At 34.0% G+C, this 19,664-nt stretch overlaps 1 protein-coding gene across 1 annotated transcript in view; it reads left to right on the top strand.

The window, feature by feature from the left end:
- WDR27 (WD repeat domain 27) overlaps nucleotides 1-19,664 on the top strand; it is a 61,891-nt gene that overhangs the window by 11,486 nt on the left and 30,741 nt on the right. Inside the window, exons 9-18 of the mRNA XM_010198880.2 lie at nucleotides 2,347-2,450; nucleotides 3,139-3,206; nucleotides 4,176-4,309; nucleotides 5,623-5,699; nucleotides 8,105-8,183; nucleotides 8,709-8,780; nucleotides 9,938-10,041; nucleotides 12,149-12,238; nucleotides 16,534-16,655; nucleotides 17,251-17,384. Coding sequence (XP_010197182.2) covers nucleotides 2,347-2,450; nucleotides 3,139-3,206; nucleotides 4,176-4,309; nucleotides 5,623-5,699; nucleotides 8,105-8,183; nucleotides 8,709-8,780; nucleotides 9,938-10,041; nucleotides 12,149-12,238; nucleotides 16,534-16,655; nucleotides 17,251-17,384 — 984 coding nt within the window. The remainder of the gene's footprint in view (nucleotides 1-2,346; nucleotides 2,451-3,138; nucleotides 3,207-4,175; nucleotides 4,310-5,622; nucleotides 5,700-8,104; nucleotides 8,184-8,708; nucleotides 8,781-9,937; nucleotides 10,042-12,148; nucleotides 12,239-16,533; nucleotides 16,656-17,250; nucleotides 17,385-19,664) is intronic.

Raw genomic sequence — 19,664 nt, 5'->3', positions numbered from 1 at the left:
TAGGAAAACCAAAGAATGTTTTTGGTGATCTGCAAGTTTTTGTGGCCTCCTCTTAGGTAGATAATTATGCACAAACTGATGCAAAGTTAAAACTTGTTTTTAGTCTGACAAATAATTTTCTTATACTGGCATTGGAAATATCCATTTTAGCATGTATTGATACCAATTGATCAGTAAAGATCAGTTAAAAATAATTAAGTATCCAATTAGAATTAAAAAGCCAAATTTGTATTTAGTTTGCTTTCCTAAGGAAATAAATCTGAGAGTTCTGGTTGATGACAAACTAAACATGAACCAGCAATGTGCCCTCATGGCCAAGAAGGCCAGTGGCATCCTGGGGTGCATCTAGAAGAGCGTGGCCAGCAGGTCAAGGGAGGTTCTCCTCCCCGTCTACTCTGACCTGGTAAGACCACATTTGGAGTACTGTGTCCAATTCTGGGCTCTCCAGTGCAGGAGAGACAATGAACTTTTAGAGAGAGTCCAGTGGAGGCCTATCAAGATGATGAGGGGACTGGAGCATCTCTGTTATGAGGAAAGGCTGAGAGACCTGGGGCTTTTCTGTGTGGAGAAGACTGAAAGGGGACTTTATGAATGCTTATAAATACCTAAAGGGTGGATTGTGCCCAGTGACAGGACAAGGGGTAGCGGGCACAAGCTGGAACACAGGAAGTTCCACAGAAGGAAAAACTCCTTTGGTGTTGAGGTGAGAGCACAGGCTGCCCAGGGAGGATGTGGAGGCTCCTTCTCTGGAGGTTTCCCAACCCATCTGGACACGTTCTTGTGTGACCTGATGGAGGGGAACTTCCTTTAGCAGGGGGCTGGACTGGGTGATCTCTAGAAGTCCCTTCTAACCCCAGCCATCCTGTGATTCTGTGAGATATTGTTTTGCTTGTAAATAACCATGACCATTGCATTCTTACTATCTATTATATTTTGGTTCGATAATTTTGTATTTAGAAGTATTTTTCTGTTTAATTTCTTTATTTACCATGTGTTCATTTTAGTAAGTGGTTCAGATTTTTCTGAACAACTGAGCAATCCCTGATTTACCACTTTCCCTGCCAGCAATGACATGCAGCAATGAAACGTTTTTCAATGCTGAGGTCCAAAAAATATGGGTCTCATACTTCCCTACATTTTTTGACATAGAGTAATTTCATCAGAGTGGATGGCATTTTATTATTGTAGAGTGGGCATTAGATCAATTGATATAATTATTCATAATAACTTGATAGTCCCATTTCTTTATAAATAATTCAAAGAATCACAAATTAAATCAGTCCATAAATGCTTTGTATGAAATTAGAGCAAACCATAAATAAAACTATACAGAGAACATAAAGGTATCACAAACCAGAACTGAAACTGTCTTTCCCAGTGTGCTTTTTCAATATTTGACTGTTTCTGGGCTTTGGACTTTGTTGCTTGGTTGGTGGGGGTTTTTTGTTTGTTTGCTTTTTATAAGACTGATATTGAGCCATTGTGGTGAGTCTTTTCATGCCAAGTTTCAGCTTTATATTTTTCTATAGCCTTACTTCAAGTCTTGTGTCTGACTTTGGAAATCAAACTGATAAGTCTAGCCATTCCTATTTAGAAAATTTGTCAAATTGTTGATGTCAATTTTTATTTACTGAGGCATCAAAACATTTTCAGTTTTTGAGAATGACAACCACTAGTTTGTTATAAGCATCTTCTCCTTGTTAACATTTTTCTTCTGTGAGGGTGTCGATTGAAATTTTAACCACTTGGTCTACTCTGTGATGTTTGTGAAGGCTGGATTTCATTACCTAACTGCCACTAAGCACAGACTGAGGCATACATTCCAGGCTTGCCTCATTTCTTTTTCCCTCTAGTTTGTTCTCGTTTTTCTCTTCTACTTTAACTATGTACAAACATACTAATTTCACTGCTTTTTGTGAGTTCATTTTACAAGTGGTAAAAGTGAGAATAGAAATGGATTTGCCTCTTTCTTTGAATTTACCCTTTGTATATACCATGTTTTTATAGCATCTCCCAACTGTTACTACAGTAATATTGAAGAAAAGTATTTCCTATGCTGCTTTAGACTTGCCATATGCACTTATACAAAATCAGGGATTGTGTTCCCTTCTTAGCTTTCAAAACTTCATTAATTCTGAGTGAAACTTTTAACTTAAAGTACATGTTTTTTAAAAATGCTGTATATTTAAGATTTTTTTTTTGTCTGGTTTATTATTACTGTTGTAGTGAGAATGGGTAAACCAGTATTAAAAACCACAGTTTTCTATGTCCTGTGTGATAATAAGTAAAGCTTTCTAGTTCTATTTTTGTTATATTTTCTTTTCTCTTTCTCTCCCTTTTTAATAGGTGTTCTGCCCTTAATACTAGCTATTATTGGATTGGAAGCTCTTCTGGCTTGTTTGTAATTAATCTGGCAAACTTTGAATTAGAAACTTTTTTATCTTACAAAGGTATGTTTATAAGATATCTGACTACACCATAATGTGTTTTAATGGCTCAAGTAGTGCCCATACAAAGATGCCCATACAGTAACCAGCAAGACTGACTCAAAGCCACCCTCCCTTTGCTAGCTACTTCCTTATATGCTGCTTCCACCCATGTGATCACACAGGGCTCAATTGATTAATATGCAGCAGTTGTTCCTAATAATTGGAAGTAGCTTGCCAGCTGCATCAGCTTGTCCCTGTCATCTTTATTCACACTGAGGAAGTATCTGGTTGTTCCAAGATATATTTGTATCCACAATAATGCAGTTGCTTTGCTTTGTTATCTGATACAAATAAGAATTAGCTTAAAATAGCAGAATACAGTAGAAGCTAAGCATTTTCTTGAAAAATGTTGTGGTTAATTTCAGTGTGTTTTTCTGGCACTTATGACTTGTCTCGGCTGTGTCAGTAGTAGGTTTCTGTACTGGCTAGCAATGAATTTTTGCAGTTCCTGAGTGTTACATACAGGGAATGTTATTCTACTCCTACTTAAAAATGTGGGAGTAAGCTAGAAGTATGTGCACTAAAGACAAGGGGTTATGGTGATGTGAAATGAGTGTGAATAATTCTTTTTCAGCTGGTCTTAGAGATGATAGTTTTTTCTTTTGAAATGGAAATACAATTTATAAACACTATGTGCTTTTTGGTAAAGATTACAGTGACCTCAGCATTCAGTTTGCTGGATCGTGTGCATTAACGAGGAAGGCAGTTAATGGAAAGGTCAGTATACAGCAAACATTGATTTAATAAATGTTTCCATTTCCATTTATTTTCAAAAAATATTAATTATACATTTTGTTTACAGATGAATGTATACATTTGTTTTGCTTGTTGGGAATTACATGGTAGTTTCTCTGGATAGTGTCAATTTTATGGAAGTGTATGAAACTGTCTTCTTTATGAAACCTGCTAGTTTAAATAACTGGGTAGTTTTAAAGTTTTTTAGTAGTTTAAAAGTTTGTATACTGTCCAAAGTGATTAATAAGCAGAAGGTAAATTCTTTTTTATAGTATTTGGTGTGTACCCTGAATGTCAGGTACAACCACTGGGAGAGCAGAGACAATCTTTTACGGGGAAAAAAAATATATAAGTATTGCCATCCCTGATTTCTGAAATAAATGTCAAAATGAACTGCTTTTGGATCATTCCAAAATATTTGAGCTGTGAGAAGATTTCTGTGGAAAGTCACTAAAAGTACTTTTAAGGACATAAAAGGCATTCTTGTCTATATACTCCATTTCTGATGTTCCTACAGAGCTGAGCTGAATCTAGGCCTTTCTACATATTTAACATAGCAATGACTTGTTTCAGGGTAGGATTTTGTTTTGAATTCAGCTGTTAGCAAGTTCTCAGCATGTTTTTGAAACCAAACTTTCTTCCATATGTGCTTCTTTTCTCATAAATCTTACTGCAGAAATATCTCTATTGTAGAAGATATTAGTACTTCTGTAACTTTTATATATTCAAGTCTGTTAAAACACATATTTAAGCAACATAAGCATATTTCTGAAGGACAGTTAGCCACTTTTTACTGTGTAATAACCTGCAAAACTAAACCCATGGATATTTCTGACTAATTTTCATAAGCCCCAGAAAGTGATTTCATTTCCCATTAAAATACTTCACTGTCGGAGCTTAAATTATGAAGTTTAAATCACTTAGTGTTATTTTATGGTGTAATTGCTGCAGGTTTTATGCTTGATCACTTCAATGTTTGAAGATATGACTGCTGTGTTGGAAGTTAACCTTGCTGCGTTGGTGAGAACTAAGCAGAGCAATTTTCTCCAGTGTGGAAACAAGAACAGTCTATCAGTTATTGCCAGGTACAGAATAACTAAGTGTTTTTTCCCTCTGAGTTGGATTATGAATTTGTTTTCCTAACTGTAGTGTATCAAGTGGTTTTGTACAGTGCTATTTGTTGACATGATTTTATTTTACTTTTTCTGCTGTCATGCTTTAGTTATATTGAGTCAGAGAATCAGAGAATCACATAGTGGCTGAGGTTATAAAGCACCTCTGCAGGTCATCTTATCCAGTTGCCCTGCTCAAACAGGGTCACATTGAGTCAGTTGCTCAGCACCATGTCAAAGTGGCTTTTGAAAGTGGCTTCCCTCCCAAGGAGGGAGCTACCACAACCTCTCTATGTAACTTGTGCCAATGCTCAGTCACCCACACAGTAAAGAATTTTTTTGTAGTTTGCAGACAGAACCTCCTCTATTTTAGTTGCCTCCACTTGCTTCTGTCCTTTCAAGTGAGCACTGGGCACAGAGCCTGGCTCCAGAACCTTCCTTACGGCCATATACTGGTGCATAGGGATGTTGCTCTGCCAATGTGGGACATAACATTTCCCCATGCTGAACTTCATGAGGTTGTTGTCAGCCCATTCCTCCAGCCTGTGGATATCTCTCTGGATGGCAGTATAACTTTCTGATATATCAGACGCTCCTTTCAGATTTTTGTCATCGTCCAACATGGTAAGGGTACGCTCTGCTCCCTCATTCAGATTAGTAATGCAAATGTCGAATAGAATTGGGCCCTGCATTGATAGCTGGGGTACACCACTAATTACTGGCCTCCAACCAGACTTTTGTGCCACTGGTCATCATTGTCTGGACTTAGCTGTTCAGTTGGTTTTCAGTCCACCCCACTGTATGCTCATGTAGCCTGTACTTCATCTTCCCTATGAGGATCTTACAAAACCAGTCAGTTTATCATAGAAGTTTATCAAGTTGATCAAGCGTGACTTCCTTTTGCTGAACCCATGCTGACTACTACTTTCTTGTACTTTTTGGCCCTGTCAATGATTTCTAATAAAACACTGACATCATGAAGACAATAAAAAAACAACAATTTTCACTGAAGTGCACATTTCAGTGCTTAGAATAAAATCATTAGTTAGTATTCACAGAAATGAGATTTAACATGTAAATACAACAGTCTATGAATCTTGTCTATATTGCTGGATATTTTATCTTATAACTATTCCACTATGCTGTATGTATATTTATGAAAACCTCACACATATACATACACACATGTACACAAATAGCTAAAAAGAAGTTTTGAGACCTTTTGCCTAATCTGATGTTTTTATCCATTGCATTGATTGATTTTTTTGCTTGGTTTTATCACTTAGGTATTCTTTATTGACAAATTCTCCATTGTGTAAAGGTTTAAAAAAAAACATGAGAAAACCTTCTAGTAGAACACTTGGTAAGTGTAAACCAATCTTGAATTAATACACTTGTATTTTTAATAACAGTAACTGACTTACAACTGACTGATGCCTAATAAAACCACTGTATTGATTTCTGGTTTAAATATATATTGCATTATATCTTTATTTTAGTAAAAATATTTTTATAGTTCTAGTAGTATTTCATAGCTACATATGTATTTGTAGTGAAAATAATGGTAAAAGGGTATTTTTCTTCTTTCAAAACTAATTCTTTTAGAACTTTCTGTGGATTTTGGAAGAGTTAAAGAGTGTAGAATGTTTTCATTTTTCATAAGTCATTCTGTCTTCCATAGAGTGCAATATATTTTTCTGTATAATTTGTCATTTCTTTCTTAACTTTGATTACCTATTTTGGTAAATTTTATTGTCCTGACTATACTTTTGACAATATCTGCAAGTTTAGGAAGTGAATTTTTGCCTCAGTGTCCTGCTGTTTTTTTTAAAAAAATGACTTCCAGTTGCCATTGAAACACTTGTATCTGTTTGCTTAGCAACAGTAAAGCAAATTCCAAAATATACTTACAATTTTTTTTTTCGTTATCACTTTTTCTTTACAAAAAGTGTAAAAATATTGGTAGCTGTAGGCATGTAGAAATAATCTATTTTTACTATGTTGATACATATCTCCAGGGTTGGTGACTCTTCCACTTCCCTGGACAGCCCATTCCAGTGTTTGATAACCCCTTCAGTGACGAAGTTCTTCTTAATATCCAATCTAAACCTCCCTGGTGCAACTTGAGGCCATTTTCTCTTGTCCTATTACTTCTTAATTGAGAGAAGAGACTGATCCCAACCTCACTGCAACCTCCTATCAGGTGGTTTCAGAGAGTGATCATGTCTCCCCTCAGCCTCCTCTTCTCCAGACTAAACACCCCCAGTTGCCTCAGCTTCTCCTCATCAGACTTATGCTAGCTCTGCTGCCTGTCTCTGGACATGCTCCAGCACCTCTGTGTCATTCTTGTAGTGAGGGACCCAGAACTGAACACAGTATTCAAGGTGTGGCCTCACCAGTGGTGAGTACAGGGAGACAATCACTGCCCTGGTCCTGCTGGCCACACTATTTCTGATACAAGTCAGGATGCCATTGGCGCTTTTGGCCACCTGGGCACACTGCTGGCTCATATTCAGCCAGCTATTGATTACGACCACCCCACCCTTTTCCTCTGGGCAGCTCTCTAGCCCCTCTGCCCCAAGCCTGTAGTGTTGCCTGGAGTTGTGGCCCAAGTGCAGGAACCAACACTTGGCCTTGTTAAACCTCATACAATTAGCCTTAGCCTACTGATCCAGCCTGTCCAGGTCCCTCTGAAGAGCTTTCCTACTTTCAAGCATATATACACACACCTGCTCAGCTTTGTATCATATGCAAACTTACTAATGGTGCACTCAATCACTTCATCCAGATCATTGATAAAAGTGTTAAACAAAAACATCCCAACACTGAGCCCTGGGGAATACTGCTGCTGACCAGCTGCTAACTGGATTTAGCTCCATTCACCACCACTCTCAAGGCCCAGCCATCCAGACAGTTTTCCCCTGATTGCAGAGTAGGTCCATCCAAACTATGGGCAGCCAGTTTCTCAAGGAGGATGCAGTGGGAAATGGTGTCAAAGGCTTTACTAAAGTCCAAGTAGACTACATCCATAGCCAATGATCTGTGATGCTGGGAGCTTTCCAGGAAGGGCTCTTCTGCCTCATTGCTACATAAAGGATAGCTGGAGGGAGTTGAAGGAGCTTCTGTCCTCAGCATAGGTAAATGTGTCCATGAGATCACTCCCAATGCACTTGAATTTTCTCCCCAGGGATATCAACAAGATTTCCCCCTTCACAGATTTATTTGATTTTTTTTTTGTGTGTGTGTTGATATAAAATGCTCATATTTGATTGTGGGCTGGAGGCTGTCCCTCAGGCTTCTTAGTACATCAGTGTGAATGCAGACATTATTAATAACTTAAGCACATAGACCCACAAACCTTTATGTGTACTCACCAGGCAGTTTGTTAATGATCTTTAGATGCATTCCATGTTCCAAATATAAGGTCTGAATACATTATAGCTAGTGCATATAAAGTCTAAGCATAAAATAGGCAACTAGAAAACACATTCATGAATGAATTATGCAAAAAGTTCCTCAGAACAATATTCTTGTTAATTCAAAGTTTAAATAATTTCTTACTCACTGCTGTTATTGGAGGAGGGTTGCTGTGCAATGTAACAGTTGATACTTCTTTTCTGGGTAGTCACTATTTCAGAGCGATTAGTCATAAATATGTTGTGTAATGTAAGGAGACATCAAATATTTCTACTGTGCTAGTTTTACTACCTTAACTGTACAAACAGATTGATTAAAAAAAATAATGAAAATTAAATTATTTTACTGTAGGAGTGAAAAGCACAGTGAAAGATCAGCCATTGGTTTTCCATAATAAAATTAAGGCATCAGGTTATACATCAGCACCTCGGTAAGTAGATGCATTACTGTTTTGTCTGATATATTGGTGTGTGGTATATCGCCACAGAACAGAGTCATGCAGTCTCACAACTACGAAATTAATCACCCATGAAAAATAGATATGATATCAGACAAAATAATTTAGAAAATATGTTGGAAAACAAAATTTTCACAGCTTCTGGTTAGTATTCAACTTCCTTTCAAAATCTATATTAGACATTTGTCTCTTTTATATGATTAAATTTGTTTCTTTAGCTTGCAGAAAGAAGTCTGAGAACTTTATATGAGTGGAGTTTAACCTTCAGAATATGTTATGCAACGAATAACTCAGAAAGCAAAGCATAGGTGCAAACTTGAGCACTTGATCATTAGCAAGTTGTCTTGTCATCAATATGCACATCATTTTACCTACAGGTTATTATTAGTAGACATAAATATTAAGAAGAAAGTAATATTGGGTTTTGTTTGAAAGAAACTATTTCTCTCACAGAGCATTTAATGTTTCATATAGGAAAATCTGTGTTTTTTCTTGTAGAATGACCATGTTTTATCCAAATACTAACCTGAAGAAAAACAAGGTATCAAAATGGAACACCGGTCATAAATGGTAGGTAATGGAGCAAGTCTATCAGAAGAGGAACAAATTAAAATGAGGATAAAAACAGTTCTATTGGAAGTAGGATTTATAGCTGCTTCTCTCATTGGAGCTTTATAGTTAGGGGTATAAAAGGGACTAAAAGGCTTCATAAATTAATTTACTGTAAAATGATTGCAGAAAATTATTCAGGTTATCAGACTAGCAGTTAAATTTGAGGAAGTCTTACACATAAAAGAAGATATACCTATCTATTTTTGTAAATTTTTGTTGCTGGAAAGAAGTCCTAAACATGGCTGGAAGCATAGTCCCAACATGTTCTGAAGGTGCAATTCTGGTCAGAAAAATAACTGAATGTGGCACAATGAGACTTAATGATTTCAGATCATGTGCTTCATTCACCTCTAAAAGCATACTATCTTAAGCTAAAGCCAGCTTACCCTAATGCATATAAACATGCATAAAGGTATAATTTGACCAGTGGATTCATTATCAATGTGGACACAAAGAACAAATGTTATTTTAGAACAGGCACTTTCATGTTAATTGCTGTAGCATGTTACATGGGGATATTACATATATTTTTTTTTTTCTGAAAGTAAAGAATGATAAATGACATTTTCTCTATTTTTTTTTTTTTTTTAAACCCCAACTTTATTCTTAAACACTGAATAGCTCAAGGCTAAGCTTTTGTAATCCCAGGACATATAGGTGAGACTTTAGATGAGCCCTGCAGATAACTTTAAGATTGATTTGTGCTATTTTATGATAGGTTAAGCTATTTTGGTTAGCTTAGTTTTGTGTGAGGTTCTTGTAGTATGTTGTTAAATAGATGATCCATGTAACCTCTAATTTTTACATGTGAAGGTATTTTTCATATTGCTTATTGTAACAACAAGGTAGAATTTGCATTCTTTAAATACTTGTATTAGATATATATGCAACTTCAGTTTGATTTTAGTTCAAGTCAATGTTAATTCTTGATCTCATTAATTCATAACAGCTAGTGAAAGGAGTAATTTAACTATGGCAATTTAAAATTCACTCTGCCTCTTATCTTGGATTGAACATAAGTTTTCCAGGAAATACTTATATAAAGATACATAGAACAGCTCACAAAGCACTTTTATTTTAATATTTTTCCTCTCTCTTTTTTTCCTTCTTTGAAGTAAAGATAAAGAATATCCATTGGAAAGTTATCCTCCAATCAAATATGAGAAAGAGATATCTATTACATGTAAACCAACTCCAATTTGTTGCATTCAGTATTCTGGTATGTACAGGCTTTACAAAACTTACACTTGTGTCATTGCACAGAAAGAAAAATGAAATTTGTGTGACAAGGTTTATTAAGGTCAGAAAACTTTCTGGCAGTGCCATGTACTTGCAAAACTGTGCAAGCTACTAAGATGTATGCAAAAGGATTCTAGGAATCTGATTTTAAATCTTGTTTCATTTCAGACTTATTCTGTGACTTTCTCACTACAACTTAGTAGTCTTCACTAAGGAATTTTTTTTCCTAAGACATTTACTTACTATCACTAGGGCATATTAAAAGTGAAAGTTCTGTTTCAAAAGAATCAGAATACTCCTATTTCTTATAAAAAAATGATTCCATTTTTCTATATTAAAATATAAACTAGTAATTCTTCTGTATAAAGAATGGTATTTTACTTAACTGCTTTGGAGAAGTGAGTCCTGCAATAATTTTAGTCATCTCCAATCCATCTTAATATGCATATACAGAAACTACTTCTTAGATTAGCAATCAAATGTATTACTAAGTATATAATGATGTCAGTATACACTCTGCAAACCACAATATTTTCAAAGTATTTAAAAATGTATATATTTATAAATATTTTGAGAAGAGGAACTTTGATCTTCAAGAAATAAAAGCAATTAGATGCAATCAGTAACTTTTCTAAAGTATATTCTAGCCATCTCTGTTCTTTAGAGGATGTGAAGAAATTATTTTTATGGTTCCTGAAGGAGATTGGTTGGAGAGATATTATTTTTAGGAAAGTTATGTTCACTTAAAACTAAAAGTTATTTTTTAGCAAGGAAAAGCATTGCTATAGTTTCAATAATAGATTTTAAGTATAATTCCTCTTTTACTTATTTTTACTTATTTTTCTCTGTCTCTTGCACACATATGCATGTAAATATAGGCTTAAAAAACCACAGTTCAGCAAAACAAAGTTTAGAAACAATGAAGAAACTTTTTCTCTTGGAAAAAAAATCACATTATTGTAAGCCTGTAAAGAGATATTCTGCTATTGTTATAGTCTGTTGACCACGTGGTTCCTAGCTTTAAAATATATTTTCTTTTGTAAATTTACAACTTGGAATTGCAGTTTGGAGCAATCCAGTGGTCTTTGTAAAGTATGAATCACAATATTAATATTAATGCGCATCTTTATACATAGTAGAAAGAAAATTAAGTAGAAAACTTAAGTAAATCCTAGAGGTTGTAAAGTTGCATCAATGGATCAACACAAAAATTCTTAGGTTTATTAAATATCTTTTTGTAGTATTGGAGATGTTACTAGTTCTGACTTATTGCTCTGTTAGAAAACATTTTTATTTAGAATTTGAAATGATGCTCCATTAAACTCTCATTCTTTATGCACAGGAATGTTTTTATATTGTTAATTCTATGTATGTGACCTTATATTACTTGCTTTATATCAATCAGCTCTCATACTGAAAATACATACAGCCAAAACTTCAGGAAAAGTTGAGGAAATCTGCAGAATAGCAGCACCTTTTACTTAATAGACTTCACACCTTTGAGTTTGTGGTGCATGCAGAACAGTTGAATTTCACAAATTGCTGCCATTATGTAGATGTAAAGGGAGTTTATCCCATCATTGTGTGCCCTCGCTAATTACTAATATAAATGAATAATCTGATTGCACTTGGATAGTTTATGATAGTTTTCTTAGGAAGAAAATTTATCATCCTTAAGAAGCAATCCAGAATGACTAGCCTGTGCTCTTTATTCAAATACATGAGAAGGCAATAATTTTAATAAGAAGATATTAAAATATTAGTGTAAGTAAATAGATTTAAATGACTACTAAAACTTTCTGCACTTCAATTTTGTTGCACTTCTTTTGTGAAAAGTGAATTTCTGCCTTGTGAAGAATAACTGTTTTGAGAAAATGTCAGTAAAAGAGATGGATTCTGTAAAAATTCCTACCAAGTTCTGCAACAGAAGTTTGGAATGTCAATAAAAAAGATATATTGAACATATGAAATTAATACCTGGTTTGTGTTTTGTGGTAGTGACATATGCGACTTTCATGATTAAAAGAAACAGCAGATTAAATTGTTGTTGCTTTCATACATGAATCATCAGACATTCTTCTTTATAGGAGATGGAGAGATGATGGCTTGTGGCCTGGCTGACAAAACTTTACTGGTACTCAATTCCAATCTCATTGATACAAACAATGTTTTTGCAGGTAAATTTATGAATTACATTATTCAAGACATAATATATGTTGAATTTAACCTAAAATGGCATAGTAAATAAAAGATTACACCTTACATCAACTTGAGAAGAATGAAGGAGAGGGAATACTGTTGATTCAAGATTTAGAATTTATTTATCTGACTAATTTTGTTCTAGAACTAAACAGCCTGACAGGTTTTCCCATTTCTCAGTTTTTAGGGAGATAAATAGTCATATATCACAATATATATCACAATCTGTATTGTGTTTGTAGATTCCAGTATTTAAATAGAAATAATAAAGACAATATACTGTAATGGAAATACATGTATATATTGCAGTTGTATATTGTAATATAGTATTAGCAAAATAGTTAACTGCAGTGGCTTGGCAAAAAGTGTTTGCAGTTCCAGACATCTAAACAACTATTTTTAAAAAAGAGGCTATTCCTCTGAAGAAATTATTTGCAAAAGTGTATGCATGTGCAAACACACATGCATTACTTAACATTGTAATTGAGCCTAAAAAAATGAATTTTAAATTTCTACAAGAGCTAACTGTTAAATTTTTAATAACAGTAAATGTTTTGGCTTTAAGTCGGTCCTGTTAAATCAATTTTATCTAGAAGTTTGTAAAGGAAGATGACTGTCATTAATAGCAGACCTTAACACACATAAAAGTAGACTGTTCTATTTTAGAAAATTACTTATAAGCAAATAGTTCTAATTTCTGAATACTGATGGTTTTTTGAGTAATTTTCATTGTACATTATACAAATTTAATTTGTGCAACAAATGGAAGCAGTATTACTGCTATTTGCCTTTTTATGTGAGGTAATTAAGGAAAATATGCCTTTTGGGCAGGGTAGTAAGGTCTATTTTTTCACCATAGCAAGTTCATAAACTTAAAACCAAAAATTCTTAATGTATCTCTGACAAATTTGAGCAAATTCGTAATGTAAGCCATAATAACTGCGGGCAGGAATAATGCTTTGAGGTTTTATTGACATCATTTTGTTATTTGGGTAGTACTAGAACAAAAGCAGTAATTTTGTCCAAAAAAGACTCCATACATCTGGAATATAATTTAATATTGTTTTAGAAGGTCAGGATTTCTAAAAAAATCAATTAACCAAAAGAGGTAAAAATTCTGTATTTCCTTCCCTTACTCATTGCAAGAATCTATAAAAATAATGATACTATATTGGTACAGTGTTTGATATGCAGCACCTTAACAAAATTGTGCCCAAAGAATGCAAGGTTCAGATTATTAACATATATTTTTTCAGTAATATGAAGATGCTAAGATGTGATTTTCAACAACTTCAGTCTTTTTTTCTGGTAGCAGGGCTACTCTGAACATGAAGTAGAACAAAATGTTGCAAAATTATTCCGTGAGGCTGTGAATTATTCTTGTGTTCTGTAGCTGATTTTTTTCAGTTGTCTTTTGCATTGCAGATCCAGCACCTCTTTATGTGAATCACTATCAAGAAATTAGATAGGCTAGTTTTACTTGAATGTATACAGAGATTATGTGTTGCAGGAAGCGACATTTCAATTCTGTGAAAATCTCTGGGTTTTTTTTTTTACTAAAGTTTGTTTTTAAGCTGGCTTAATTGATTTTGGTCCAGTAACAGCAGGGTTTTATCTTTGTTTTATCTCAGGAGAAGATACTAATTTCATTGACTTTTTTGCATCTATACTACATACTACTTGCTACATACTAAATCATAACTAAGAAGTGGCTCAATACTGTCAGTAACAGAAAATAGAAAACATAGAATTTAATAAAAAGAAACATGAATCTAAGTAGACATATTTGAAGGCAAAACCAGAAATGTTGAGGTTTCATAATTTGAAAGAAAACCTTAATTCATGTTCTATTACTCTGTAAGTCATGAAGGAAGCTACTTAGTTTTAGACACATTAAAAAAAGGCTTTGTCTTTCAAAACTTGCCTGGACAAGTTCCTGTGTGACCTACTCTAGGTGATCCTGCTCTAGCAGGGGGGATTTGACTAGATGATCTTTTGAGGTCCCTTCCAACTCTTAAGATTCTGTGATTCTGTGAAGTAAAAATAAATATTATGCAATTCTAGACTAATTTATTGTGATGAGAAATGTGACCTGCAGTAAACTTCGCACTACTACAGAGAAGCTTTATCTGGTTGCAGTAGTTATGGTGTCGAGTGCTAGCATTTTCTTGCTTTAAATGTTTGGGGTTTTTTATTCTTTACTAAATTGTTCATCTGGCATTTAGCCTTGTTCTGTTAGTGTTCTTAGATTTTGCACCACTATGTAATTGATAGCTTTCATTCTTTTTCTCTGTCTTTTTTTAAGATGCACAGTCTAAAATCAAATGTAAGCCACATTCTACTTCACACTCTCTAGGGTAGCTTAAGAGTGCAATCTGTGCATGTGGTTCTTTTCAAAATCAACGTCAGTGTGAAACTGTTAGATACTGAACTGCAGGGGAGTAGGAGTTGCAAACTATCTGTTATGTGCTTATTTCATTAATACGTTTCAGATTATTGTGAAATCACCTATTTATTTTCTACTTCAAACACTTTTGGTTTTGAGAAGTCATAATAAATGTATTTTCATTAGAACCATGATGCATTAGTCTTATTCAGAGCTGAAGTCAATAGTAATGTAAAACTTTCTTTTTTCAAGAAATGGCAGTGACATTTGTCCCAGTAAAAAACCCACAAAACAGTTTCAAGGCAGCATTAACATCTGAATATAGCCAATTATTTAAAATTGTATTTTTGTAATGCACCATCAGAGGCGAGTGGTATAGCAACAGCAATTTAGCTATAAACAACTTCCCCAAAGTGCTCAGTTACAGTTTTAAGTAGTTCTGCATTCCTCTCCAGTGTTGGCTCTTCAGATGTCTGTGTTACAGCTAGCATGGCCTTTTTGAAGTAGTCTTTTTACAAAACCAGCTGCTGTCCTTCTCAGTGTGCTTCAGGACTGAGGAACCCTGAGTAACGCCTGTTTGGAAGCTTACAGGCCTCTTGCAAGCCAGCTGGCATCTGCTTCACTGTGCTTTGGGATTGGGGGACCTGGAGTGCAGAGATTCTTAAGCTTTTTGCATGACTCTTCCAATTTTCCAAACCTCAGATTTTCCTAAAGTTTCTTATGTTCCTTACAACTTTGGAAAACTGTTTTGTATATTCTGGGAAGTTATTTTGGGGTTTGTTTTTTTCTTTAGTGCAGATAATTTACAACTTCCAAATGTGTTTACAAAATGAACCCTCCAAATAAACTTTTGTGTTGAGAATAAATTAAGTATAGTTTTCTGGTGAGAATTCTGCAGGTCTTGGATGACTTGGAATGAAAATATCTTGTTGATAAACTTTTTTATAGATAAGTTATCACAGAAGATCTTAATTGCTGAGATAAATTGATTAGCCTTCCTGTAATTTAAAGCAATATTTTTTTGATATAAAACTTCAATTGACTAAAGAGAAAATATGCACAAGAGGGCAGCATAAGAACTTTGAATGTCTTAAGGCTAGAAAAAATTCATCAGACTTCATCTGGATAAATTAGAATAATATAGGCCAAAGTTTGTTACATTTGTTTTACATATTTTCTTATTTTTTGAGCTTTTTGATCAGCAACAATGCAATTTTAGATCAAATTAAGAGTTTTAGCTTCTGGATGACATTCTTGGCTTTTGGATTTCTTTCAAGTATTTAGTATTTTTTTCTTTAAACTGTGTGACACTAGGCTGGGAAATTCTGTTTCTTCTAGAAGCCTTTTGCTATTAATTGGAGATTATGCTTCTTTAAGCTATGATTTTTAAAGAGACAGTTGCTTTTTTTTTAAATCTAGTGTGATAGTCCTGAAGAAGCTATTGTAGTGGCATGCTCGTTATGTTTTTACAAAACCGTCTGTCTGAATAATAAAAACCTAACAAATAAAGTACAGCAACTACTTGCAACATCTTTAGGGGTTTCCAGACCATGTTTAATATAAAATTTAATTGTAACGTCATACTCAGATTGCCTTTTCAAGGAATTTTGTGTCTTTGCATATATTAAAACATCCTTCTCATAACTTTAAAAAATTAAAGTGAGAATTATCATTCTCTGATTATTAATAAGACATTTTTCCATGGTTTTTAGTGGAAGAAAAAAAATCAATAACTGGTTTACTGCTACCAGTTTTAATTCAGCTATTCAAAGCCTGTAATTAAAATGTGGTTTAATATTGTGTATAATTATATTAAAACAACACAATTAACTCTGAATAAGTTTATAAATGTAAAAAACCAAGTTTTATGATTAATGTTTTCTTTAGGTCATGATGGTGCAATTAACTCTGTTGGCTGGAGTCATGACAAGAAATGGTTAATTTCAGCAGCAGAAGACAGAACATTAAGGATCTGGTCAGTCTGCAATAATGAACCTGCTCTAGTTCTGGTAATTAGAAACTTCTGTCAGTTTGGTTCTCAGAGGACATTTTTGCTCTTTCATCTACTTGTATTTAACAGCTCTGTAGAAAGGATCATGCAGCCTGACTCTCAGACCTACTGAGAGGAGGTGATTCCAGCTGACACTATGATCTGGATGGTCTCCATTGACTTCAAATAGCTTTTTATCATGATAATTTATGAAAAGAAATAAACTCCATTTTTGGTTGACAAAACTAGTGGGCATGTCTGTAAGTTTTGTTTCAATTATCTTCTCTGTATATTCAATTTTGATTGGCTTAACTGTGCTTGACTTGATAGTCTACTTCCCAATTAAAGTGAAAGTTTGGAGTAGGGAGCTAGATTATATTAGATTCAATTGACTACAGATACTATTAACTTCAACTGCCAACTAATTTAAGTGTAAGAAAAACTTTATTTTCAGAGTATTACTTCTGAAAGATGGGAAAGACCACTACATAGTAGGTTAACCTTCTCGCATATGATCAGGATAACAGGGAGACTATGCCTTAACATCAGGAATCTCAGACAAAAAATATTTGTTATCTTAGAATCCATTCTTAATAATTTTCTTTTCATTTCAGGACAAAGAAAAGTTCCATAAGGCTGTACGCTTTGCACAGTTTTATTTCATAGATACATTTATATTGCTGTGCTGTGGAGCTGAATTTCATCTGTTAAGTTTCTATCTAGACACCACCAAGGATGACCTAAAACGGTGAGTACAATTTCTCATTAATAGACCAGTGAAAGTGTTTGTACTATTTGATCTGGGACTTTGTGCATGGTGAAGTGGGCTAGGGGACAAGAAAATAACAGAGGAAAAAAAATTTGAACAAATAGTAAAAGCTAATTGAAAAAATATCTTTTTTCTGGCAAAAATGAAACAAACATTGAAATGTCAGATAATTTTTTTTTATAGTATATTAACTGATGCAAATACTGTTAAACTATTACTGATACCATATGTAATCTCTGAGCTTTACCTTCTGCTTGTTTATATCTCAGTGTGCATTAATGTGTTAAGTTATATTTCAGTAGCTAATTGCAAATCTTTCTTCTATGGGAATATCCTATATACTTTTTCTTTCAGAGACTCCAACATACTGTGAAAGTGTTCTTCCTTCTCTGTCAAATGGAAGTAGATAACTTCATAATTTTCACTGACTTTCCAGCTTTTCATTATCCTATTTTGTCTTCATTTCTTTATCATTAGATATCCTTCATGCACTTTTTACTAATATTATTCTGTTTATTACCGTGCGACTCCTTCTTTCTGACTTGGAATCAGTTTTTTTGTTAAATATCTGATACATTTTTTCTGTTCTTTTAGTTTATAATTGGAGCTAAAACTTTCCATGTGTTCTTTTATTAAGTTTCTCTGCTCTTCATTTGCTTTTTCAGGTTTCCATCAGTATTTGTGTATATGAGGCATTGACATGTATATACATTCAAATACATACATTCAATAATTACATTCAAATATACATACACATATATTCATGTGTATAGGTTTCAACACAATAGCATTTAAAAACACCTTTGAGAAATATTTTTCTTTTTCTGATATTATGGCTTTAGATTTTGAATGGAAAAACAAAGAAAATTAAGGTTATAACTCTATATTATTTGATATGTAAATTATGTGTTCTGTCTGTTCATCATATTAATCAGTATTGGGCTGCATCCTTAGATGGGAAAAACTGGCCTATTTCCGTGGTAGTTTTGCCACTGCACAGAAAACCATAGTAAGCAGAGGCTTAAATATATTTTTGAAGGGAAGTACTTTCCTGGATTGAGGTACAAACTTAGTTGGTGGGACTTCACTGAGACTTTAAATGGTCATACAGAAAACAAAAAGAGAAAAAAATGCCAAATTAAGTTGCATCATTTCTTTAAAATACACTTCTTATTTGACATCCTTCTTATTTGAAAAAGTAACTAATGGATTGTGATGTAAGTTATGTTTAAAAATTCTTCAAAATGGCTAATTAATTGTGGCTTTCAGTCACCTGCTTGGTTTTACAGTTAATCCACTGTGATTTATGATACTTTACCTTCCATTTCTGGTAAAAATCCTTAATGGAGGACGTAGTTGTAGCTCTTATTATTCTAGACTAATACTCTATTAGGAGGAATATAGCAAATAGACAGGAAAACTAAAGACAAAGGGACACAGCATTTCCTGCTTTGCTTTTATAGTATATACATTGTATTAGGAGGATAAATCTAATAGAATAAAATGTAAAGAAATACTGGGATATAGACATAAGTTCTTTTGCAATGTTTTTTTAACTCCCTTGACCTCCTTTTCACATAAATGGTTCTACAGAGATCTCATATTCTCATTTGTAGCAAAATGTAACAGTACAGGAGGAACCTGGAAAGCAGGAAAAGTGATTCCTCTCCCAAGACTTGTTTGAAATCTGTTCATAGTGTAAACAAGTAACCTTTGGAATCTGAGGAAGGCAACTGCTTCACTCATACCATCCCTAACTCTTAAAATTTATGCAGGCAATTGTGGAACAACTTAGAAAAAGGAGGAAAACAATATTCAGATCTTTCAGATCCTTCTCCCTTCTGATTTTTTTTCAATTTTAAGACTTATTTTAAAGTATTTTTTCCTTCTATTTGTGGGGGCTTAGGGTTTAATAAACTACTTTTGTGTTAGTATATAACATGCTGGCTCTAGACATCTTGGAGTATTTTTCTTAACAAATACCCATGCTTCCTAGAGGAAAGTAGTCAGTAAGCTGAAAAAATCCATACTGCAATTACTCTTGAGGCAGACTCCTGAACTATCTTTAAGCTAGGTGGTTCAGAAGTTAAAGGCAGTATGGAACTTGATGTACTTGTAGCAGTTTTGCAAGGTCAATGAACTTCTACTGTATTCTCTTTTGTTCCAATTGCTTTGTTACTGCCATGCTCTCAAAATTTCTTGAAGCATTAACACTAACTCAAAAATATGCAATTAGACTCTCTGGGTTATTAGTGCAAT

Source organism: Colius striatus, chromosome 2, assembly GCF_028858725.1.
Source record: "Colius striatus isolate bColStr4 chromosome 2, bColStr4.1.hap1, whole genome shotgun sequence".
NCBI classification, from domain to species: Eukaryota; Metazoa; Chordata; class Aves; order Coliiformes; family Coliidae; genus Colius; species Colius striatus.
This window is presented reverse-complemented; position numbering and strand designations above follow the sequence as displayed.